This window comes from Pygocentrus nattereri, chromosome 28 (genome assembly GCF_015220715.1).
Source record: "Pygocentrus nattereri isolate fPygNat1 chromosome 28, fPygNat1.pri, whole genome shotgun sequence".
Classification (NCBI taxonomy): Eukaryota; Metazoa; Chordata; class Actinopteri; order Characiformes; family Serrasalmidae; genus Pygocentrus; species Pygocentrus nattereri.
In genome coordinates this window covers 9,051,622-9,078,197 of record NC_051238.1, presented here as the reverse complement: position 1 = coordinate 9,078,197, position 26,576 = coordinate 9,051,622, and the positions used below count along the sequence as shown (strand labels likewise).

Below are 26,576 nucleotides of genomic sequence, written 5' to 3'. Positions count from 1 at the left end.
TGCAAACTGATCAGTATCAGAAAAATGCCCACATATAACAAACAATTTGGCTGGTGTTATGTCACAAACCAGTAATATTAACAAACCTCAGAAAATTAGTACTTTTTGAAGCTTTTACTTTCTCTTGTGTATCTGTCTCTTTTGCAGTCCAATCAAAATGTGACACAGAGAAAAGGTACTATATGGGTAGATACTTGTATTCTTAAATACAACATTTTAAAGTACCTTAATTTTTAAAGGAAGTTTCAAAGGTACACTTTTTTTACTTTGCCAGAGGAGGGGTATTTTTATCAAATAAAAGCCTGGAGCTAAGACGGGGTTTATGGAATCAATGGCTGTGTTTACATGCAAAGGTTTTTGCCAATATGATTGAGTACATTCCAATTATAGAATAAGACTGAGGTGTTTATATATTCACTCTACTCAACAATCTGATGGAAAATCTCTGTTTTCATGCGCACTACAAGTAATCAGATCTAAAATTATGCGCATATGTGGAGGACCACCTGGTGTACACATTACCATGACAACAAGCCGCCATCTTTTAAAGTTCGAAGCATGAACTTTGTCTCCTCTGGAGATCAGTTTTTGCTCCCACCATGTTGAACGTTATAAACTTTCACTATGACGTGACGCACATGCAGAACATACATACACTTTGTGCTTGGGAATGTAATCAGATACAGGTGTTTACATGACTGTTGTTCTTCTGTTTAACATATTATTTACATGATTACCCACCTCATTCAATCAGATAGGAATTGTACTCCTAATGGCCTCAATCGGACTTGCCTATTCCAATTGAGGGGTGTACACATAAATATTCTATTCTGATTGAGCTCTTACTCGGATTATTGATGGATTATCAGCCATTGTCATGACTAATGCAGTCATTGCGTTGAAATTGTAAAGTGAGGTTTCCTGCCTAAAGGCTCTGAAGACGTGCCCTTGGGGGTTCCACTGTATTGACAACCCTGAAATATGGGGATGCTTAATGCAATCAGATAAATCTGTATCCAACAGATTGACCAGTATTTCAAACTTGATATTGTAGGTGAATTTTTAGTCATTTTAGGTGATGTGAGGCTGCTGAGCTGAAATGTCTGCATTTCATCAATTTTACTGCATTTATAAGTTTCTACAAATGAATTTTACATTTTTCTGTAATGCTAATCTTGGTGGATTTGCATTTTATAAATTATATTTATATTATGAGAGTTTTATATGACAGTCCAGAACTGAAAAGTATATCTGTCAGTTCACAGTTCAGTTCACAAATGTCATTCAGCTCAGTCAGTGAAAACAAAGCCTTTTTAAAATATTTTTATTATTGGTCAGTTGAAGAAATAGGAAGAGAGAACTTCTCCATGTTATGTTTTAAAGGAAATAATTTTTTCTCCATCTGGTTATACAGTCCATTACATGCCCTTATTTGCTCCCGATGATGTGAAGTGGACAAATCATTATCACTGTCATTCTAGGTGAGATAATCATCACCACATCATTAACTTCCTCCTCCCTGTTTCTTTCTGTGTAGAAAACCTCCTGTACTCCGGCCCAGGTCCTCTCATCCACCTCCATCCAGCAAAATGAATGACACATATGCCGTAGTCAACAAGACCAAGCAGCCCCCCACTCCACGTACTGTCCACCACTACGACAACTTAGACTTAGAAAGCCAGAAGAACCCTCAAGATGCTCTGTATAGCACGGTGAAGCCAAAGAACAGGGCCGCCGGGACTGCACCCGTTTACAACAGGGCACTGCCAGTCAACCAGAGGGGGTCAATGCCATCTTTAGAGGCAGAGCACAGTGGCTATGAACCATTACCAGGTGAGGATTCATATTCACTTTTCAGGCACGTTCAGTCCTGCTTATGTGTTCGCACTTACTAAATGTAGTTTGTGTTAAATGGAATTGCACAATTTTTCTACATTTTTGTATAATTTCAAGTCAAGTCAAGAGGCTTGCAAACAATTCTGACTTGCTAAGTTTCTCTAGAATTAAGCATTTTGTGCCAAACTACTCAGAATGAAATTGTTTACATCTTAACCATTTTACTTATGCAGAATTAAAAAAAAAAATAGGTGGATTTCCCAATTAAGGAGGTGTAAATGTTTAGTAACTATGAAGCTCGACCTCAAAACTAGTTTGTCTGGTGCTTGTTTTGATTTAGTAATACATAAACCTGAACTTAAGTCACAATATAGCCTATTTTTTAACTCTGGCACAGCTGAGCACTGGTTTCTGTCACCACCACTGTTCTCTAGAGCCACGTCACCCTACCCTGAATTTGTGTATATCTTAATGATTTGATTATAAAGAAATTTTGTAAAATTGGTGGATTTCCCCTTTAATGTCACACTGGTGATTTCACTGTTTGCTTTGAGGGGACTGACGTGTCAGTCCCCTCAAAGGGCATGGGTTTATCTCTGTAAGCATGTGTAATGCATCCGTGAGTCTGCTTGGAAACTTCGAACTGTTTTTATTCCTCTCCCCTCTTCCTTACTTCGCTGTTAGCATTGCTTCCTTTCATGTGATCATCGGGGTATTCAGAACGGCAGGGTTTGATGTTTATTCTCTCTCAGTGTGAAAGTGTTTAATTACATCTAGTCCGGAAACAGGTGCAACTTTCTATCTAGGTAAAAAAAAAGTTCAAAAAGAGAAAGAGAGAGAGAGAGAGAGAGAGAGAGAGAGAGAGAAAGAGAGAGAGAGAGAGAGAGCATTAACAAGTCTGAAATAACACCATAGTGTAGACATACACAGACTATTTTTGTACAAGAAAAGTGTTTTTTTTCCTACTTTTAACCCTTAAAACTCAAGAGCTTTCCACTTTCCGCTGCTGCTAATGCTTTTTGCTTTGGGAGCTGTCATAGAGCAGTCGAGCAGTTGGGCTTCAGGCTGGAACTATGGCTGGTTTAAATGGTCCAATGAGTAAAATGCAGCTAATAATGCTTTTTGAAAGCACTTGTAGTTATGCAGTTACATATTTAATCACATTGAGTTATGTAATTAATTACATTTACATTTCATTTTCATTCTGTATCAGCAGGTTCACATGCCTTCTGTTGTTTGGGGTGTCAAGAAATACCAAAATAAAAAAATTTTTAAAAAAACAAAAAAAATAAAAATAAAGTTTCTTTCCGAGAACAAGACATTATTGTTCTGTGTACACTCACCAAATTCAATTTGTAATGAAATATCTCCTCATATTACACAAATGTAATAGGGCTAATCTTGGCAGAAAATCTCCCCTTTTTAATAAGAGAGAAATAAGTGATATATAATTACACTATGCTTTTCTTTTTCACCAGGAAGAACCTGTGCTTTATAACACATCTAGCTTGTTTGCTCAAATTCGCAGTAGTGTTTGGAATTTTTTACCAGGGGCAGTCGTGGGCTGGAGGTTAGCGAGCTGGCCCTGTGACCGGAAGGTCACCAGTTCGATCCCCAGGGCTGACAGTCCATGACTGAGGTGTCCTTGAGCAAGACACCTAACCCCCAACTGCTCCCCGCACGCCGTGGATATGGCTGCCCACCGCTCCGGGCAAGTGTGTTCACTGCCCCCTAGTGTGTGTGTGTGTTCACTAGTGTGTATGTGGTGTTTCACTTCACGGATGGGTTAAATGCGGAGGTGGAATTTCCCCGGTTGTGGGATTAAAAAAGTATCACTTTACTTTTGGTTTGGTTGGTCTCGCACCAAAGAGGCTAAAGTGCACCAAATGATGTTTTAGTTTATATATATATATATATATATGTGTGTGTGTGTGTGTGTGTGTGTGCGTGTGTGTGTATATGTGTGTGTGTAAAGAATTATTTTCAAATTCATCAAAATCTGTCTCTCAGAAATATTCTTGATATTTAGTCACATGCAAGTTTGAACACCTGTGCTTAAATTGGTTTTGTTGATTTTTCTAGATGGAAAAAAGTTAACACAGCCTCGACAGAGAACACATTTAAATGGAATTTATGCTTAATTTAGTGGACAGTTTATATTCATTAACAGATTGAGATAAAATCTAGTAAATATAAAAACTGCCATAACTTTTGCTAACCTAACTATTTTTCCCAATATATAATAAATTCAGCAAATAAACAGTAATTGAGCATTAAAATATGGGGACGTATCTCTGTAGAGGATGTGTTCGCTTAATTTCACTTAGAAAATCAGCAACATGTTTTTAACTAGGGTGGTCAAACTTTTGCATACAGCTATAAATGCATTATACTGTCCATGGTGCAGCATGGATGCTTGATGTCTCTTTGTTCCGCATCAAATAAGGAAAATAGCAAAAGCGGTCTTGCATATAAAGTGTGTTTTGCTGTATTGTCTCTTACAGTGTCCTTTGACGGTGGTGATATTTTCAGCGAAACGTCAGCAATAATGTCTAGAACATTGTTCTCTCTGCTCTGAAATGTATAATTCACGTCATGAAGGGCTAGGTAATTACCAGATGAGTTGATTCAGGTGTGTAAACTGTGTAAGGCTGTGGTTCTTATTGATTACGTTGGAGTGCCACCACTGGTAAACACAGCTGGCTTGAATGTTGAGGCTCTCGGCCTGCTGCCCTGCAGGCCACAGCACTGCAACGTTGCTCAATCACAACTTGAATCCAGTGTGTTATAGCGCTGAACAATAAAACATTTGGTAGTCATTATCACAATGTTCACAATATTGGCCTTTGCAATACTGATTTCACAGAAGGCTGCAATGATTGAACAATCACAATGTTCAGTGTATGCTGTGAGCATCACGACCAATCACAGTTCCAGATGAGAGTGATGTGATGCATGAAAGTATTCATATAATCCCAGAAGAGAAGTTGTTTTTGGTCAAACAATGCAGCACAAACTTCACATTATATATTTACCAACCACTATGTGTATTAATGTAATCACAATAGTGGTGTTTTATCCATATTATTAAGATTAAGATTTTTGAAATGTCTGCATAATGTAATCTTTGAGATGCAAATGTGAAATGGTCCATTGAAAAACCAGCCAAAACCTCTTTCTTCACAGTGGTGGGGATAGGAACCAGGAGTCTACACTGTCTACAACACAGATATAGCTATATTTTGTACCATCAAAAACCACCAGAAACATGTCTTCAGTTTGAGTTTTTATGAATCAAGGCCAAATCATTCTCAAAATGATCATAAAACAGTATCAGGCCGCATATCGCTGCTCTCAGAGCAAAACCTTGTATCACCATTTTTGGGGATTTGTCAGTTTTATGATTGGACAAATAGAAATGCTGCAAAATCTATTGGAATAAAATCTCTTTACATTAACTTACATTAAAAAGTAAGTGTTTTTGGCCTCTCCTATAAACCGTTTCGGAAATGCATGTTTTTCTTTGGACAGCGACAATAATAATAATCATTTCAAGTAATAATTTCTTGTTCCTGAGCTGGTAACTATAATTATCACCATGAGTAAATCTGACTCAGAACATTTCTGTAGAGTGCATTTCAGGTCATGCCACTCTGAATGACTTGGATTACATCTTATTAACTTCATTATGCAGACATTTTGACAAATCAGCAGAAGTCCCCTTTAAATATGGAAAAATGGCAAATTGTCTTCTCCAGGCTTAGTTTAAATCCACAGCATAGTGTACAAGTCTCTGTGGCTTTGAAATCAGTGCCTAATTCATATAATGTTATCCTTTAAAATCTGCCACTTTCATATCCTATTTTAAGGAAATAGCATTCCTTTTCCATCCGTCATTTATATGTGCTTTTTATTTTTTTCTCTAGCAGAGTTCCGGCCCAGAAACTCACAGGTAAAATTGACTTTCACATTACATTCTTGAAGCTCCTGTTAGACATTCCCAACTAGACCTTTTATATCTTTTCACTGTGTACAGATCTCTAATCTTAGAATGGGCGACCCTGGGCAAGTCATGTTTTGTTGAATTTCACTTTTGTTGAAGTGAAAATAACACATCCAGTACAGAGACACACACACTTTTGCACATTGTCCTGTACATTCACGGTTTATTTGCTGGATTTATCATATCACATGGCTCATTTTGTCTTCTATTTTTTTTACCATATTTAAGTTTGTTCCCTGTAGAGGATGTGTTAACCTGAAAAGTCACTTGTAACCAGGGTGTTGAAACTATTTCATGCAATTGTTTAATCTTCAGAACTGCTATTCTGTATTCATACAGTTCACAAAGTCAAGTTTATGAAGAATCCCATCTGCAGTCCAATCCCGTCTTTGATTTCTGAACATGTTTCTCTGTTTTTATTCACAATTTATCAGCTAGTCTGACAAATGAAGGCTGTTTTATACACAATCTCAACAGTTCTCAGTCTCAGTCTGTACTGTATAGTTAAAGGTAATTGTTATGATAACTGTGCACTCCTGTAGCTAATAAATAGTGCCTTTCAGACGTGACTGACTTCAATCATTCTCTCCATTTTCACAGTTTGCTCATATTTTGCTGTTCTTGTCACTCTTTCTTCCTGTGGGAGGAAGTATGAAACCGTTTCTTGGTTTTCAGACTGAGCAAACGCAGACACACTGAGGTGCTAGTTTGTTAACAACAGGACTGTGAGAAGTCAGAGACCACCCTTCATTTATTGAATTTCAAATCATGGGCATTTAATTCGCTGTTCATTTTCTGGAGATTTTTATGAGATATCAGATACGAGACCTTTAACACTGTCCTCTTCAGATGAACAGCACTAAAGTCTGTGTAAAATGTGTTCGGAGTTCCTCGCAACACAGAAAAATGTGTTACTAAGCACTCAGACAAACTTGAATGACCAAGTATCCAAAGGCAGGTTTCAAAATGGTGAAAAACTGAGCAGTGCTCTGCTCTGAGACGCTGGGGGCGTGTCCGCCGAAGGCACTAAACCATGCCTAATCGTGGGACTGGTGCAGACTTTTTCAAAACTTCAGCTTCATTTTCCCCAGAATCTAACACTGTTTAAGGTGGAATGGGAAAATTCCAACAAGAAGCTGGCAAACAGAAAGCCAACTTCAGCTTCAGAGTAACGTTAGCATATCGGTTAGCTCGCTGGTTTGGGCAGCAAAGCCCTTCTTAGATTAAAATATACCCGCCAGCAGTACTTCACCCAGCACAAACAGATAGAATTCACTTTTATTTCAGTGCAGTGTCTCTCAAGTGTCAAATACCACTACGATCTAAAGACTGAATCCTCCATCCAGCAGCTTTATTGGACTGCACAGCCGTATACATTTGAGCAGCCTGAGAATCCAATTCAGAGCCAGAGGACACTGACCTACCCAAGAATCAACCTCGTTCCTCTCAGTTTGCAAAAGAACTTTTCATTTATTTCTCCCGTTTATGCAAGTTAGCAGCAGCTATGACTGACTAGCATAACTTGGTAGAATAAAGTTAGGCTGTCAATGAATAACATAGAGTAAAACATATTGTGCGATCGAGCAGGAAAACCACTGATGCTAATGCCCTCTAGTTTTTATACCGTTGTAGTGTTGGGGAGGGGTCGTGCCAAGTATGGCTCAAGTGCGTCATTGAGTCATGATTTCAGGCCAGCCCAAAAAAATATGTACACAAAAATGCAGAACAAGAGTTAAACAGTTTAGAATGACACTTCAGAACTACATAGTTCAGTCTTTTTCCATGTTTTCAGCAGTTATTTAGAAACAAAACTCAGAATTTCCTTTATATGGATTTTAAGATAATCAGCCACTCTCCACTCACAGCAAAGGTTGCAGAGAAATTGTGACCCTTAATAACCACACAGGAGCTGGTAGACCAACAAAACTGTCCCTATCAGATAAACATCACTTAAACCTTACAACCTTTTAAGAGAGAGGAGAAAATCAAGCTGCTTCAGATCTGAAAACATCCAAAGGGGTTTCTGTCCATCCTTCCACTGTGACGACTCGGCGCTATGAGTCTGAAAGGATGCGTACCTGTTAAGAAGCCCTTACTTTGAAAAGGAAACAATCGAAAATAAAAGAAAATTTGCCAAACAAAAAGCTGCTGAAGCTGCTGGATTAACCACTCCAGAGTCCAGACTTCAACATCACTGAATGTGTTTGGTATTGTTTGGTTCGTGTGAAGCAGAAAAGGCAACCAGCTTCTAAGGCCTAAAATTTTGGGAGTGTGGAAAACAAAGCAAGTCTCCTGAAGAGAATGGAAAGCAAATGGTAGACACACTTAATACAGAGGCCTTTGTGTCATTGTCTGTTAAATATGTATTTTCTGCTTTTTTACAACACTTAGTAAAATAGTATAGTATAGTATAGTATACTACGACTTTACTATATTTACTATAGCTTATACTTAATGGCTTCGTTTTGACTGGAAATCAAATAAATGAATGCTGCTCTCTGACCTCTGCGCACCTAATAAACTGGCAACTCAGTGTGGATATAGAGTATAACTTAACCAACATAGTGATACATTCCATGGTTGTTTTATTATATATTTGATGGTGTTATGTGTCGCAGCTAAAGACGTACAATATGTTAATCCTTCATGTCTCCTACAGCTGCAGCCATCTCCGACTCAAGCGCTTTGTAAGTACTTTACAGATTTTTGTATTCAGATTTAAAAATCTCTCTGCATTATAAAATTGCTTTAATTGGGCATATGCTAGGGTGAATAAAAGAAAGTAAAGCATTCTTTAACAACTCAAGCTCAATGACAGTTTATTGAAGGAAGCCTGTGTGATGTCAGTATGAGCTGAGCTGCTGGTGGAATCATCTTCCCTCTGGAGACTCCTTATCAACTGCACGACTGTGAAGTGCTGTGAAGAAATAAGCAAGAAGAAGTGTTAGATTAGTCTCAGTTTCTGTTTCTCTTTTCACTATTTTTCTCTTTCTCTGTCTACCTTCTCACGCTTTGTTCAGTAAAATATAGCCAACTTGTTTTGCTTTGTGTGTTGTCTCTACAGCTGACGGTCACAGCTCTTCAGACGATGATTACGAATACGTTACCAGCCCTATCCGAGACGGCAGCAGCAGCAGCTACTGCAGCCCCGGTGGACTGGGTGAGGAATCGCTAAAATCACTCAACAACATCACACGTTACACTTAGCTGCCAGTTTCTGAGGTCCACCAACCTTCCTCACATTCATTGGCCATTTTATTAGGATCCAATTTACAGTAAGACTACCTTTATTAAACGTTTATGAATGGTTTACAATTGCTTGGTTAATTGTCATCGATTGGGTCATAAAAGATCACTGATAAGCAGTTATAACTAATACAGTGGCCTGCTGCTTTCCACATGAGTGAGCCCACATTTATCTGTACTGTTAAACCTCAGACACTTCTCATACTTTCTCTTCAGTAGTCAAAGTTATAGCTTCAGCAGTCAAATATGTTTTTAATGGTGAACTCCTCTTGGGTGATTTATTATGGTTTATAGACTGATACCAATACGTGTAGAAACAGGGGTTTTATGAGTGTTAAGATGGGACACTTTTATGCCAGTTTTAGCAGTTTCTTGGGTGTAACACTGATACATGACATAATTATCCATTTATTATTGAATTTTTTATGTTTTAATGTTTTTACTTTAAGGGTACTTTAAAGTGTTTGTGACCTAATAACAATATCAAAAACTCACTTTAAACCATCCATAAGTCCTTTATAAGGGTAGTCTAATTGCTTAGTACTGAAACACCTACCAAATAGATGTACTTATAGGTGACTGTAGCACATTTGCACAGTTTATCAGACCCCCAGCCCGCTTTCAACAGAAAGTGACCAATACTGGACCACCACTGACCAGTTATTATTTGAGGGGTGGACCATTCTTAGCACCACAGTGACACTCACATGGTAATAGCATCGTATATGCATTGAAACAAATTAGTCTAATGTGTTAAGTGGTTGCACACAATTACTTTAAGCTTATTTGTTTAGGCAATAATTCTGTTGGAATTATTCTGAATTATTCATGATTATGTTGAATCGTGAATTCAAAACACCATTCAGTCTTGTCATATTTTTGTCCAAGATAAGATGTTGAGCTCTAAAACTACAGGCTTAATATTTAGTAACTACGAGTCGTTCAGCAATTGGTATGAAATGTGCCGTAACTACTATGAAAGTAAGAAGTGTGAACCTATACAGAGGCTCTTACAGTTTAATGGGTTAAATAAACAATATTCAATTCATTGTTGGACAATTTGCTTTGACTCTTGTAGCTTTGGGAAAGGATTTGAGGCCATTTGTGTTTTCTTACACCAACTTGTTGAAGCTGACATATTAAACATATAATTTCTGACCTTTTTCTGTACTTTTAGTTCTTTTCATTGCTTACTAATTGGTTCATTTCATTGTCCTGTCCTTTTATTATCATTATTAATTTTTTTTCTGAGCATGTTCTTATTTGATCCTTTGTTTCATTATTCATTTTTACTATTTATATAATTAATATTCATGTGTGAGTTTAGTAGTTTGTATTATATTGAGTCGAATATTATAAGTTGCTAAAGGATTTGCCTCTAGCAGACCAACTTCAGTAGTGCCTCAAGCTTCTGCTGTGAGTCTCTGTTGATGAACATGAGACTACTTTTACACACTTCTCACTTCAAAACCCATCTTGAAAACCTCAAACGATATTTTTGTCTTTCCTTTCATGTATCTGCCAGTGTCTTGTGACAATAACGAACTGTTTAGTCGTTGTTCATGCTTGTTTTTTTTGGGCTTTCAGGTTTTAAATGCCGAATAAAGAAACCCAAAGGACCTCGGGACCCGCCAGCAGAATGGAACCGGCCAGAGAGATGATCATCAACTTCTGTTAAAAAAAAAAAAACATACAAAAGTATATATGTGTGTATATAGAGTACTGTACAAAAGTCAAGAGACAAACCTTTCATTTCTCATTTCCATCGTTTTTCAGTGCATGTTTAGCACACAAAAGCCTTCAATACAGAAACACACTTTTGCATGTACTTTTAACTTGTTTTTACTTCACAAAACAGGCAATTTGACCAAGGCTGTTAACCCCTTAAAATCCCAGGCTTAGTACATACTAAGGCTTATTATCCAGTAACTACAGGGACTTTAATGCAAACTGGTTGAACTATTCAATGGTTATAGAAGCGTGTCATAAAACTTTGGACACTCCAGCAGGCCCATGCCATTTAAAGGGTAAACCTGTGGAATACACCTGTAGTTGTTGAGGCTTATGTGTTGTTTTCTGTGAAATATTGTTTCCTCTTTTCTTCCTAATGCTTAAAAAAGAACAGCTAGGAAATTGAATGAACAAATGTGTGGTCTCTGACTTTTACACAGTACTGTATATGTGTCCCCTCACAATCCACAGCTTTGCATTTGTGTTATGTGGCTGTTATAAGAGTGGGGTTTGTAGTTTAATGTGTGGTGTGATAGTTTGACAATTTGATGTATATGTCTAATTTATTGTAATTGGTGTGATCTATAATAAATATGTATGTTTTATACATGAACTGTTGCACATTTTGTGTGTGTGATTTTATCAGGAGTCCTGCTGCTGTCGTGATGCACTGCTCTTACCAGTAGAGGGCACTGTTGAGTTGGAAATGCACTGCCTGGAATGCTCATAAACAGAGGAGCAGGTAAATTAGGTCACCTGCATAATCTGCACAGGAATACATTCATTTGGATAGAATATGATTTATATCTAGTTTCTCACCCTTTAAATTTCACGAATATATGCGTTAATTAGATCATTAAACAGGCTGGCAATTCTGCGCAGAGGTTGCATTAGAAATAGAACATTCTGAAATCACAGCTGCAACGATTGACCTGTGACTCTGCTGCTTATTATGTTTCAGTCATGGAAATCTCTGGAAAACCAAGTTTGAGTCAATGCAGAAAGCATGCGTTTATCCAGATGCATAGCCACAGACACCAGATCGGGTTCTGTGGCCAGACAAACCCGGGAGGTTCTATGCTTTCAGTGTCTGGGACAGCTGATCTGGTGTCAGTTGCTTAATGAAAAATAAACAGCAGTGAATAAAGAGAACTGATCCTAGATCAGCATGTCAGTTCTGAGCCACATGATACATTTGGTTATGATACATGCGCAGTAATCTGAGAGCTTATTTAACGCACACTGTTTGAAATATTGTTTAATATACTCCAGTGCAGTCTGGCCGGCTATAGAGTTTCATAAGTGCAGGTAATGCAATAAGCGTGAAATTCTGTGCCTATTGGACCTAATCGTTTCTCTGTGGTCACAGACAGTAAACAATGATAAGCGTTTATCGTCATAAACATTCTGCAGCTATAATTGTTCTATGGTGCGTGATGCTCTATGTTTGCGAATCATCAGATACAAATGAATGTGAGCGGCTTCACTCAGAAAATGACCACGCAGTTCTTTGGCAAAGAAAGCCGGCTATTATGTGAAATGATACTGCAGCAAGTGTTTTAGTCTCCTGGGTTTTGTATGGGTTCACAGTAGCTGGGGGAGGCTCTGTTTTCTCTTTGTTCCATGAACAGAATCAGTATGCATGAAGCTGAGCGCTGGGTCCATATCGATCAGGAGAAGAGCTGCTCATCTGGAATCAGTTGCCCCTCATCCAGATTATATCATTATTATTATTATCATTATTATTATTATTATTATTATTCATTTTATGAAAGACAGAAGTGATCTCCTAGAGCAGTGTTTTTGTTTTCAGCCTCATTGGTTACATTTCTGTGGCTATCTGGTTCTATGTTTATAAAGAATTACATCTAAATATAAGAGAAGTATTGTCTGTTTAACACCATTAAAGCAATCGCTAGGCAGAAACTCGGTTTCCCTCTCACGCCAGATGTAGTCAGTCAGTCAAGGCATTTTTGGGGTCTGAGGTTTGCTGCTTTGTGATATGTGATGATTTAGCCACGCAGAGCAAACGATGCTAACTGGTGGCTATAAGCTTCCATTATTTAGTGACATTTGCCTCCAGTGAAAAACAAAATAAGCAAACTTCAGAGCACCAAACATGTCTTGGATGGACTAGATTTAGGAGACAGAGGAGAGGAGAGAGAGAGAAACAGGAGACAGAGAAATGGTGTTAGGAGAGGGGGGGCAGACAGAAGGGAGAGAGAACCACAACAGGGAGAGAGAGAGAGAGAGAGAGAGAGAGAGAGAGAGAAATTGTGGTAGCAGAGGGGAAGATAGACAGAAGGGAGGGAGAACTACAACAGGGAGAGAGAGAGAAATAAGAGTGGTAGGAGAGAAGGGAGAGAGAAGCAAAAGGAAAAGTAGAAGGTGAGAGAAACAGGAGGGAGAGAAATAAACAGGAAGAAGAAACAATGGAAAGCGGGAGCGAGAACGAAGCAAGCAGGAGAGAGAAAAAAAAGGAAGGGAGAGAAATGAGAGAATGAAGAGAGAGAAAAAGGAAGAATGATGAACAAAAGAGGGAGACAGAGAGTCTACAGGAATAATAGAAACAAGAGAGAAAAACAGGAGGGAGAGAGAATAGAAGAGGATGAAGGATGAGAGAGAACAGAGTGAAAAACAAGAGGAAGAGCCAGAGAGAAACATAAGAGGCAGAGTGAATGAAGGAGGATTGGAACAGTAGAGAGAGAGAGAGAGACAGGACAAGGACTGGGGAGAGATAGGAGAAGCAGGCAGACAGAAAAGAGGATGTAGAGCAAGAGAAAGAGAACAGAGAGATTGGGAAACGAAGATAGGAGGAAATGAAAGAGGGAGAAAAAAACAGTGCAGAGAGACTTAAAGAGGTTGCAGAGCAGGAGAAACAGCAGAGAGTGGGGAAACAAAAAAGAGAGGGGGAACTAAAGAGTAAGAAAAAAGAAACAGAGAGACAGAGAGAGAGAGATGTATGCAGGGGTTGAACTAATGACTGCTCTGATAGCGCTGGTGCCTGTAGGGTATGTGTGGTGTCCTCTGGGCTCGCTGGCTGGTTATCCCATTCAGCTCATGCTAATGTGAAACCAGAATCTAATGACCTTCTGCCATGGCTTTTCAACCTGAGCCTACAGCAATCTCTTAGCAACCCCTCAACCCTCCTCACGTAGCAACGCCACCCCCACAGAGACACACTCACACACACACACACAAGCAACCATGTGTCAAGAGACCCACTCGTCTTAAAGTTAAAACGCTCTGCGAACACGCTAACCGCAAAAAGATACAGGGCTGTGGGGAAAATGATATTTTTATTCAGAGGAAAAAATATGAAATATCTTGTGGGGTGAGACATGAACCCCAGCGCAGCAGTTCAACACTGTTACTGTACACTGAAACAACATGTACATCATTTCCACATGAATAAAATATATTACACCAGCACAGTTTTGTCTCTCAGTTTACTTACATATGGCAATAACTGTGTTGATGTAATACATGTTATGCCATGCAGGGGAGGCCAGGGTGCAATCTAACACATTTAGTTTGTTTTCTTGATAAATGTATTGTGATAAATGATAAATGTAAATGTTTGAGCAAAGTAAACACATTTTATACAAGCAACCCACACATCTCTGCTGCAAAGGAAAACGTAAACTTTCCAGCACCTGCTGTTTAAAAGAAATTTAGCCAAAAGTGACACGAGTGCACGTGTTTCATTTCAGCCCATAGGTGGGGTTTGTTATAACATGGGGCAAATAACAGTAACAGTCGCTTTTACGTCTGGGAAATCTGGGCAAAGCACACTTATTTCAATACAATTTTAGCTTTTCCAGCCTAAATATATAAAAAATATATGCATCAAACAAAGTAGATACATGACCACAAAGCACAGTAGCAAATATCAGCTCAGGGGTCAGCAACCCAAATGTGAAGAAGAGCCATTTTGCCCATTCAGCAAAATTTCATGTCCATTGTACCATCTTGCCCGTAAATATGTCTCAGTGAGTGCTAATAAACAAGTACAGGTTAAAAATATAGACGGAAGCGCAGACTTGCTTTGCTGTGCTTTGGCTTTAGTTCAGTTATAGCCGCTTTTCTCGCATCTCTGGCAGGAAACAGGAGGCAGGAAAAAGTAGAACAGTTTCTTGTAAAATGTTTCTCACCGTTCAACTTCTTATATAATGCTGAAATCAGCTTTTCATTCATCAGCTTGTTTGAATTGTCCCGTTCTACCTTAAATGGTGCCTGGGGTGCCAGAATGTGAGTGCTTCACCACTTAAGGTGGAACAGGACAATTGGAACGAGAACTTTTTAGCGTTTGGCAGTTTCTCATTGCAGATTTAAAAATATCAGAGAAACAACTGTAATGATTCTAATTGCAAATAAGTCTAATATTCATCTTAAATCTTTCTCTTTGCCCTTTTCGTTAGCTACTAGCTAGCCTAGATTGTTGTCGTTGCTATGTTGACGAGCAGTCTGCGCACCAACCTTCAGGGTTAATCATTTAAGATGATTAAGGGTGAATCAGCAGTTCTACATTAACTCCAGCATTTAAGACCATTTATTGTTAAACTGTGTTGAACAATCAGCAGAGCTTTATTTTACTGCAAAAAGTTTTTTACCTAAAAGTCTTTGCTGTCTGCTGTGGAGCCACAACAGAGCAGTAAAAGAGCCACATCTTCGGAGCCATATGGTGCCACAGTAAAACTGAAATATTGTCTATTAAAAACAAATTTACTTCTGTTCATCATTCAATTTTATCACATTGTAATGGTAACTGGATGTTTCAAACGGTGCAATCAAATAATAATGTAAATAATTAAATAATGACAAAATGACAGATTGGAAGGTTTTTGCATGACAGAAGCAGTCTAGTTTATATATTATCAGTGTCCAAAGAAAAACATGTATCTCCAGCATAGTAACTTTGCAGGAGAGGGCAAAATTTTCTTAACTTGTCATGTAAGTCACATGTAAGTCAATGGAGATTTTTTTGTAAGCCGTTTTGGAGCATTTCTATTGGTCCGTTCATCATGAAATTTTCACATAATATAAAGAACCATCAGTGGAACCAGACTTATTCCAAGTAGTTTTAGACCATTTGTTTTGGTCCAGTCATCATGAAATCTACACACAACGTAAAGGGCAATAGGCATGTTGAAACTTGAAAAATAGAGGCTTTGTTCCAACAGCAGCGATATGCTTCAAAATCGTGCCACATTACAGCCACTTAGAGGGTTATTAAAACAATGTGGATGTGAATTCTGTGTCTTAAGCTGCTTAATTGAAAAGGACTTGTGATTATGGTTGGTATAGTGTAGTGGGTAACACCTCTGCATGCTACGCTGTAGACTGTGGTTTAATACCCCATCTGGGTACCCTATACCAATAAAAGTCCTTGGGCAAGACTCCAAACACTAGCTTTGCCTACCTGTGTAAAATGATCAAAGTGTGAGTTGCTCTGGGTAAGAGCAACTGCAAAATGTCGGAAGTGTGATTCAGAAAGCTACTTTCATGATACAAAAACAATCCTTTGTGTGAATCTCGACAAATATTTATCTGATTGCTATGAAAATGTGCAGATGATGTTGCTATGGGAATAACAGACGACCTATCCATTACATTTTACCCTGTGTTAGTTTGTGCCCTGGGCTCGCCTACACATAAACCTGCAGTGAAGTCAATACAGTGCCTTTTAAGTGTAAATCCAGAGATGCATTCATTTAAAAGTCCTTTCTGTATGATGTCAAAGCAGTTATTGCCAAAAAGTATGTAAACTAAAAGAAAAATCAGTGATGTGATCGTTTTTATTCACAGCCAAACAATACCCCTTTGAACAAAGTATATTCAGTGCGTCTCTTTATTCAGCGCGGATACCACACAAGTGGCGGACAGTTAACACAGCGTGAGGGCGGTCTGCTGTATTTTCTTTATAATCAGGCATCGCATTCATCAGGCCAATCAATAGAGGCAAATAAAAGGAAGCCATAACAGAAAGCATTTACTGTCTTCCCCATAAACTAATACATCATCCGATGACCCCCCAGGATCAGGCCTCTTTCTGCTCTTCTCCTGACCGTCCGTGCTGACAGAACAGGCAGTGTTTGGGAGAGACAAAGCTCAGCCGTTGTGTTTTGGAGGAGGGGGAAGGAGCCCATGGTGGCCCTCGGGCTGGGCGCAGTCCAGGAGACAAGAGGAGCCAGTGTTCAGTGGAGCACATGGATATCGATCCACTCCACGCCATCTTACTCCCCATCTGTTTGGGTGAGGACTGCGTTACCCCATCCCATTGCTTCTCGCCAACAGTCTCCATGGAGACCAATCCATTTATCTGCCTGAATTACACTATCCGACAACTTTGTTAGCAGAGCAAACATTTCGCCGTTGCCGTTTTTTGGTTTTCCTTTGTTTTTGGTTTCAATGGTAACATTAAGCCACGACTGTTTCTTGATGTAAGCAGTGAGCTCAGTCGCTTGGTGCCCCCAAGACTCTTAATCGCTTAGGGGCTCCAAGTATGTAGGTTTCTTTTATTTACTTGTCAGAAGTACAGTGGGGTGTTGCTTAAGGGCCCACAAATGTTCCAACACAACCCAGCATGAAGTCACACTGCATAGGCCCCTCAGGTGAACTATGCATTGTTCTTCAGTAACATTAATTAGTTATATCATGATGTAAATGTGTATCATTTACAAAACCATGACATGTTAATCTTCGTCAGTGAGCATGTGAGTCAATATTCATAAAATTGTTTTTATTGTGATTACATGCTGGCTTTATCGTGGCAGCTGTGCATGACTGAAATCAGGAAAGCTACAGTTTTGCTGTTTTATGTCACACAACTGTCTTTGTGAACTGTTTTCACAGCAGGAGCTTCTCACTCCTTCCCTCATTGCTCAACAGCAGCTCAACACATAGACACAACATTTCATTCATTGACAGCCAGCAGTGTCCTAGTGATCTGAGATATGAGGACAGGGACAGCTCTAGCCTTTTGTGGGCCCTAAGTAGGATTTTTTGGGGGCCCTCATCATGCTAGCTGATGTACTGTAAAAGTAGGCTAACTTCTAACAATGGCTACCACAGGCTGTCCACATTATAAGTAATCACAGTTATTCAATCACCTAGACTAATCACCATCTGAGTACCTAAACCTGGAGTAATCACAGTCTGATTATTTAAGCTCTCGTCTACCTTCACACACGTATGAACTTGGGAGACATCCCATTCTTAATTCATGGGGTTCAATATGATGTCAGCCCACCCTTTGCAGCTATAACAGCTTCAACTCTTTGGGAAGGCTTTCCACAAGGTTTAGGAGTGTGTTTATGGGAATTTTTGACCGTTCTTCCAGAAGCACATTTGTGATGTCATACACAGATGTTGAACATGAAGGCCCGGCTCACAGTCTCCGCTCTAATTCATCCCCAAGGTGTTCTATCGGGTTGAGGTCAGGACTCTGGGCAGGTCAGTCAAGTTCTTCCACACTAAACTGGCTCATCCGTGTCTTTATGGACCTTTCTTTGTGCACTGGTGTGCTGTCATGTTGGAACAGGAAGGGGCCATCCCCAAACTGTTCCTACAAAGTTGGGAGCATGAAATTGTCCAATTGGTCTGCTTAAGCATTAACAGTGCCTTTCAATGAGACTAAGGGGCCGAGCCCAACTCCTGAAAAACAACCCCACACCATAATCCCCAGACGGAGAAGCATGATTTGTCACTCCAGAGAACACGTCTCCACTGCTCTAGAGTCCAGTGGATTCGACACCATTACAATCGACGCTTTGCATTGTGTTTGGTGATGTAAGGCTTTGATGCAGCTGCTCGACCATGGAAACCCATTCCATGAAACTCTCTACACTGTTCTTGAGCTGATCTGAAGGCCACATGAAGTTTGGAGGTCTGTAGTGACTGACACTGCAGAAAGTTGTCGACCTCTGCGCACTATGCCCCTCAGCATCCGCTGACCGCTCTGTCATTTTACGTGGCCGACCACTTCGTAGCTGAGTTGCTGTCGTTCCCAGTTGCTTCCACTTTGTTATAATCCCACTGACAGTTGACTGTGGAATATTTAGTAGTGAGGAAATTTCATGACTGGACTTGTTGCACAGGTGGCGTCCGATCACGGTACCATGCTGGAATTCACTGAGCTCCTGAGAGCGACCCATTCTTTCACTAATGTCTGTAGAAGCAGTCTGCAGGCCTAGGGGCTTGGCTTTATACACCTGTGGCCATGGAAGTGACTGGAACACCTGAATTCAATGATTTGGATGGGTGAGTGACTACTTTTGGAAATATAGTGTATCTAAACCTGTAGTAGTCACAGTCTGATTATTTAAACCCAGATTAATCGCAGTCTGAGTGTGTAAAACATACCTTTAAACATATCTTTAAGCTTTTTCTCCTCATTTTTTCTTTCTTCCATTTTTGGCCCTTGCTGGCAGAATGGCCACTAGCGGGCCTGCAGAAAGAAGCTACTCCATAACTGCTGAAGAAATTTTGCTTTACCTAAAAACATTACACCCAATAGGAGTAGCTAACAGCTGTGTTAGCAGAGCATTTTGTTAATATAATTATATTTTATAATTAATATAATTGATTTTTCCTGATTTTGGTTTCACTAGATCCAGTAAGACGCCACACTGCATATGATAATTTAATTTAGTCCTCAATCTGAAAGGTTTAACCTTATCTAAATGCATTTTGGCAATAACTTTATTTGTAGCCAACACAAAAGATGAACATAGTCTTCTTTCCATGTGCCTGCATTGGGGTTCGGTACTTCTTTCACTAAAAAGGTCAAGGGTCCTAAACCACATCGACAAATCATTGTGATCTTACTGAGGACCTGGATGTAGTTTGAGTAGGTTTAGAGAGGTTTTGGGGTTGTATTTACAGAAGAAGATTTGGGTGACTATTGACTCCTAGTGTCACTACTAGTGTCTTGGCTGCTTAACTACGTCTGGGGTAAGTGCAAAATCATGTAAATTAGATTTTTTGCTGACCCATATGTTTAATTCTTGGTCCGTGAAGGGTTTTAGCTCTACCTAAATAAATTTCCCACAGTAGCCAACATCTGTAACTTCCAGAGAAAATGACTGTTTGAGTTTTGTATACTTTCTGTCTCAATTACTGCAGCGTGTCTCTGAATCCGACTCTCGATTTCTCATTGTAAGCAGGAGAATACATATTGAGACCAGATCTGTGTTGCGTGCATCCCTGGCAGCCGCGTGCGCACGCTCCGTGAGCTTTTATGAGAGGGTGAGTGTGAGAGGGAGAGCGAGCTGAGGCTTTGTGGTGTACAGTAGGAGAGGGAGGGGAGCTGGGTTAGCTTTGGGCCTTTTGATGAGTTCTTTTGGATTCAGATGAGAGGGGGTTCTGGAGTGAGCATTTTTTACACAGAGGTTCCTGGGCCAAGTCTGAAAGCAAGAGTGAGAGAGCGAGGGAAACAAAGAGGGGGAGGGAAAGAGAGAGAGAAATGGAGAGCGAGAGAGATGAAGGGAGGAAGGAAGATGACATTTTGCTGTAGGACAGACAGAAAGCAGTTTGGGGCTGGTTTTGATTAAGACACTGGAAGGCTCCTTTAAGGCCTGGTAGTTTGGCTCTGACGAATGGAAGCACAAGTTCAATAGCTATAATAATATCCAGATAATGAAGTGACACCCGGGGAGCTGAAATCAGCTCGGCTTTCTCTAATACCGCACACGACATACTCATCACTCAGCACATGCAAACACAGTCACATGCAAACTTGTTTTTATACAGTGTGGGGCCATACACACATTATATGGACAAAAGTATTGGGACACATTGAATTCAGGTGCTTCGTTCAGTCCTGTTGCCACAGGAGGATAAAATCAAGCACCTAGCCATGCAGTCTGCCTTTACAAACACTTGTGATTGAGTGGGTCATTCTAAAGAGCTCACTGAATGGTACTGTAATAGGATGGCACTGTAACAGGAAGTCACTTCGCAACATTTTTTCCCTCCTAGATGTTCCATGATCAACTGTGAGCGGTATTATTGAAAAATGGAAACATTTTGGAACTACAGCAACTCATGTGACAGACCATGTAAAGTTACAGAGTGGGTCACTAAGTGCTTAGGCACACAGTGCATAAAAGTCCCCAACACTGTACTGACCCAGTAACTGCAGAGTTCCAAACCTCCTCTGGCTTTAACATCAGAATCACGTTTCTCTATCTGTCAGTCTGATGGACGAGTCTGGGTTTGGCGAATGCCAGGAGAACCTTACCTGCCTGACTGCATTGCGCCAGTGAAGGGAAATCTTAATGCTAGCTCAACTCCATCGTTCACCTTTTATTTGAGCTAGTACAGCAACTGCGAGTCAGGCTACCTCGTCCAACATCAGTGTCTGACTTCACAAATGCTCTTCTGGTTGAATGGGTAAAAATTCCAGCAGGCACGCTACAGAATCTTGTAGAAAGCTTCCCAGAAGACCGGAAGCTGTTACAGCTGCAAAGGGGGACCAACTCCATATGTATGCCTATGGATGTTGTTGTTGTTGTTGTTGTTGTTTTGTTGTTGTTATAAATGGCTCTTTACAAAATAAGGACTTTTTTGCTGAAAATGTATAAAAAATAAACACTCAGACACACCTGGCTTCTGTATCTTGATGAGATTTTGAACTATAAATAACCTTTTGCCTCCATGCAGGAGAATCTAGCTCAGTGTCTCTCTGCTCTCTCTGTTTAATTACGCTCCTCTCAGTCTTAATTGGCTTGTCAGGCTTTTCTGACATCGCACACTTTTGTGTGTGACTCACTCAAATTTCCTCTCTCTGCTGCTGGAATAATGCCTCCTGCTCTACAGGTTGAGCTGTGTTTCTGTGTATATTCATCACTGCTCATTGTTCTGCTGGCCTGCAGGAAATGAGAGCATGTGAGAGCTGTGTTTATGAGACTCCGTATAACAACTTTACAACACAGTTACACCCATCAGCTAAATCAAACCTCACAGATACACCTTATAGAGGAAGAGCTGACAGCTGATATGATCACTGTGACTGCATTTTAAACCTTTACACAAGTAGGCGCCATCAGAGAGTCCCTTTTTGCACTGGAATCGACGGTTGTGTTCAAATGGTTGTTTAAATATGGACAGTAATCATAAATTAATATAAATGCTGAAATAAATGCTGTGATGAAACACTAAAACTTTGTTTCAGTGTATGGGTCACATCGTCAGGTCATTACATCATAACTCACAGTCATTTCATAGTTACTAAGTAATTAATAGTAGTGACTGAATAATTAATAGTATTAGTACTATTAATAGTAATTCATATTAGGTACCGAGTACACATACACACATTTTCTAAGCCGCTTCTCCCTCAGGGTCATGGGGGGGTGCTGGAGCCTATCCCAGCTGTCATCGGGCAGAAGGCTGGATACACCCTGGACAGGTCGCCAGTCCATCGCAGGGCAGACAGACAGACAGACACTCACACCTAGGGGCAATGTAGCATGTCCAATTGGCCTGACTGCATGTCTTTGGACTGTGGGAGGAAACCGGAGAACCCAGAGGAAACCCACGCAGACACGGGGAGAACATGCAAACTCCACACTGAGTAATTAATAGTAATTACTGAATATGCATTGTAATTGGCAAGCAATTCATAGTAGTTACCAAATAATTGATTGGTGGTACGGCATAATTAATATTAGCTACTAAATAATTAATAGTAGGTATACTGTCATAGTTACTGAATAGTAGTTACTGAAAAAATTGTAATAGTTATTGAATAAATTGAAGTAGCTACTGAATAATTTCTACGGGTTAATGATTTATTCATTGTAGGTACTGAATAATTAATAGTAGTTACTAAATTATTAATAGTAGTTACTCAATAATTCATATTATTTACTGAGTAACTAATGGTAATTACTTCATATTCATAGTAATTAGTAAACAATTCATAGTATTGTAATACTATATAGTATTTATCTATATAATAATATATAGTAATTACAAAATATTTAATAGTAGGTACACTATAATATTTACTACGGAATACATGTGTGTGAATGAGAGGGAGGCAGGTGGAAAGGTGAAGATGCAAGGAGTAGAGGTTGTAAAGGTGGATGACTTCAAATATCTTGGGTCAACCATCCAGAGCAATGGACAGTGTAGAACAGAGGTGAAGAAGAGGGTGCAGGCAGGATGGAGTGGGTGGAGACGGGTGTCAGGGCTGATGTGTGACAGAAGGATAGCAGCAAGAGTGAAAGGGAAGGTTTACAAGACAGTAGTGCATCCTGCTATGATGTATGGTAAAACTAAACTAAACTAAAGTGAGCAGCCGAAAGAAGAAGAAGAAGACACTATAATAGTTACTGAATCAGCCACAAGAGCATCAGTGATGTCAGGTACCGATGTTGGATGATCAGTTCTGGGTTACTTCAACTCAGAGGTACTGTATGGAGCTCCATCACTCCAGAGAACACAGTTCTACTGTTCCACAGCCCACTACTGGTGGGGTTTATACCCCTCTGGCTGACACTTGGCATTGGGCATGGTGACCTTAGGCTCATGTGTGGCTGCTCCAGAGTGTCCCATTGTATTGAAATTATACAAGCTATGTATGACTTATTGTACAGAGTGTCTGGATACTTTTGGACATATAGAGCATTTCTGCTCATGATTAACACAGATTGGGCAGACCTGCTGTAGTGCAGGGGTTAAATAGGCTGCTGTGGGCTGCGTCAGTCCTGCTGCGGTTGTGCTGGGTTTGAAACGCTGAGGCTGCATGCAGAGCTGCACTGTTGAGTGTGTAAAGCAGAGTTATGCTTTTAGCAGAGGATGCTGGGAGAGAGTTGAGGACCTGCGCTTAACTACACATTATACTCCCAAAGGGACTATAACACCACACACTACAGCTCTCTCGCTCTGCCTCTCTCTCTCTACCGCTTTCACTCTGCCTTTTTTATCTTTCCTCTTTTTCAATCACGCTCTCTCACTTTCATCCCTCCGATATTTCACTCACCAGCTCTCCTGGTGTATCTCTGGCTCTCTTTTTCTTTCTCTCTCCACTCATTCTCTCTCTCAGTCTCTCCTCTGTTCATCTTCACTCCTTCACATCATTCTCTCTCTCTTTGTTTTTCTTTTGCTTCCACTCCTCTTTCTCACTTGTACTCCTTCTGAACCTCTCTCGCCCTCCTTGCTCTCCTCTTCTCTTTGTGTCAGTGTGTGTGGAGGTGTAGGGGCAGCAGTGCTGTGTCCTCTGTAACTCTGTAACTGGGTGTTGGCTGTTTGAGTGGAGGAGAGACCACAGGCATCTATCTGTGTATGTGTGTGTGTGTGTGTGTGTGTGTCTGAGTGTGTTTGTGTAGGTGTGCAGGTTTTTAGCTCTTAATTGAGACAAAAAACTAAAACATGTCATATTCTAGGGGAAATTTAACAGCTGCCAAAAATGCTAAAAAAAGATGGTATATAAAGGAATATCGTCGCTGTCCAAAGAAAACCATGTGTCTCCATTTTTACCGATTTTTGTTTTCTACATCATTTCGACACACTAGCTGTCCTTAAAGGGGTAAAAGGGGTAACAAAGTATCAGAGAAAGTGTGCTATAGAGTAAGTGTACAATGAGTGTAGACACATGAAGGTGGTCATAATTTTATGCCTAATCAGTGTATATCTATTCATTTTCACTTATTTTAATATACATGTATTGCTCATTTTGCATTTCATTTTTTCCTATTTACTGATTTTGCTATTTTCCTATTTTATGAGTTTGATACTTTTTTTTTTTTTGCTTTTGAAATCTTTCATTTGCCTCTGACCTTTGGCACACTTTCAAATGGGGGGGGGGGGTCTAAGAAGAGGGCATCTGTGGCCTCTATTGGTCTAAAAAGAAGCCACTCAGCATGAACCTCCTCATAATGAGTGCTGCCGTGGGTGCTGCGGTGTACTTGCAATGTTTGTCATGTTTCTTTTAAATGATTAATGTTGCACATGTTTCGGTTCCCATGTCAAAAGATATTGTTATTTTGATGAACTGTTATTTTGAGCACTGAAGAACTAACTTAGTTTACGTTGTACCACCTTTCAAGTTTGCAGATGCTAGTGCTAACTGGATAGGCTAGGGCTAGGGCAATGGCTAGCTAGGCTAGGCATGCTGGTAATAAAACTAAATTGCTTTAATATTTAACGCTAGTTCACTGTATTAATGTGAAGACAGTATGTGTAGACTAGACTCGTGTAGACTGGTGTGTTGGAATAGGAAGCCTGTTTCGGTGATTGGTACCATGTTACTCTGTGGGTAGAAACAAGAAAAGACAGACATAACAGCCTTCACAACCCCCAGAATGTAATGGAGAACCATGACAATGACCTTGTTCCCTTTGTAATGATCTATCAACCATCGTAGGGCAGCAGTAACTCATAGTAGTCAGTAATCAGTTGTTTTTCACTCTTCACTGTGTTTAGGTGTGAATCACAGTAACTGAGATTCAATGATTTCCTGCCGCAGCACGTCTGATGAGCTGGATCGGGTGTTTTAAGGTAAGGAAGGTTAAGAAACACTTATTTAAACAGCTATAAAGCTCCTTTCGTTAGCTCTTTAGTGGACACTTCTAGGCTAGTCAGCACTAGCATCTGCAAACCAGAAAGGTGGTACAGTTTAATTCCACAGCCAGTATTGACTCCTTGTGACCATCTGGATGGTTTTTCGGGCTTCTGAATGGCTGGCTCATTTCTCTGATTGTGTTCATCCATCTTGTTGCTGGTCATTCTCTTCCAAGCATAATGGTTTTTCCAATGAACAGTTCTTCTCAGAATATGTCCAAAGAAAGAATGTGTGGTTATATGGGCTACGAGTGAGAGGTGAGGCTGGATTTATTCAAGGATCCATTTGTTTTCTGTGCCGTCCAGGGAACTCTCAAAAGCCTTCACTGACACCAAAGTTTAAAGTTCATCAACTGCGTCCAAAACCACATACCACCATACTAAATATTATGCCAAAACTCATATCTCTCCATTAGAAGTCCATTCATTTTTCACTATGTATAGTATAGTAATATGTGGTTTTGCATGTAACTATCTATATTCATCCTGTCTCACTTGTTTACTGTCCAGCTTTCACATCCCTAAAGAACCACAGAGAAGACCACTGCCTGGACAGCTTTGTAGAGTTTGTAGAGACAAATTGTTGCATTTGAAGCTCTTCTCAAGCTTCTTCATCCTTTCTCTGCGGGGCGGCAATCTGTGTCCTGTTTCTTGAGTGCTGGATCCTCTGTTGGTCATAATTGATCTGAGTGGGGCAAAGCTGTCCACTGTTTCTGCACCTTCTCCATCAATGGTAGAAATAGCAGTCTTTCCTGCTGTCATAACCTAAGTCATCTTCATATTGAGCTGAAGTCTTTTCACTCTGCTCTTCATATAGGAGGTTACTGATGGTTTTCCACCAATCCTGGAGCCTCAATCATCTTCCTCAAGTCCTGCTTTCCTCGTGACATGTTCTGCATTCAGGTCGAACAGGTATGGGGATAATGGGCAGCCTTGTCTAACCCTTTTGCCGATGCAGACCCAGTCTGTCAATTTGACCATTGCTTGTTAATCAGTGTAAAGATTCACCTTTAGAACGATGAGATGCTCTGGTATTCCCATTTTCCTGAGGACATCCATAATTGTACATAGTCAACACTGTTGAAGGCTTTACTGTAGTCAATGAAACACATGATTTCCTTCTTGAGCTCCTTGGCTTTTTCAGTAATCCAGTGTATTTCCACAATTACACTCATTTTATCTGCCCCGA

The 26,576-nt window shown here is 40.0% G+C and overlaps 1 protein-coding gene and 1 long non-coding RNA gene across 3 annotated transcripts in view; one reads left to right on the top strand and one right to left on the bottom strand.

The window, feature by feature from the left end:
• Positions 1-11,434, top strand: part of ptpn18 (protein tyrosine phosphatase non-receptor type 18) — a 44,083-nt gene extending 32,649 nt beyond the window's left edge. The window contains exons 13-17 of one of the 2 annotated variants that reach the window (XM_017681955.2): positions 1,538-1,833; positions 5,766-5,788; positions 8,499-8,526; positions 8,904-8,999; positions 10,673-11,434. In XM_017681955.2, the coding sequence (XP_017537444.1) occupies positions 1,538-1,833; positions 5,766-5,788; positions 8,499-8,526; positions 8,904-8,999; positions 10,673-10,746 (517 nt within the window). In that variant the 3' untranslated portion in view covers positions 10,747-11,434. Of the gene's footprint in view, positions 1-1,537; positions 1,834-5,762; positions 5,789-8,498; positions 8,527-8,903; positions 9,000-10,672 lie in introns of both variants that reach the window. The other variant, XM_017681953.2, reaches the window with a different exon arrangement.
• LOC119262730 overlaps positions 8,641-26,576 on the bottom strand; it is a 48,377-nt gene continuing 30,441 nt past the window's right edge. Inside the window, exon 3 of the long non-coding RNA XR_005129862.1 lies at positions 8,641-8,756. This is a non-coding gene — a long non-coding RNA (uncharacterized LOC119262730). The remainder of the gene's footprint in view (positions 8,757-26,576) is intronic.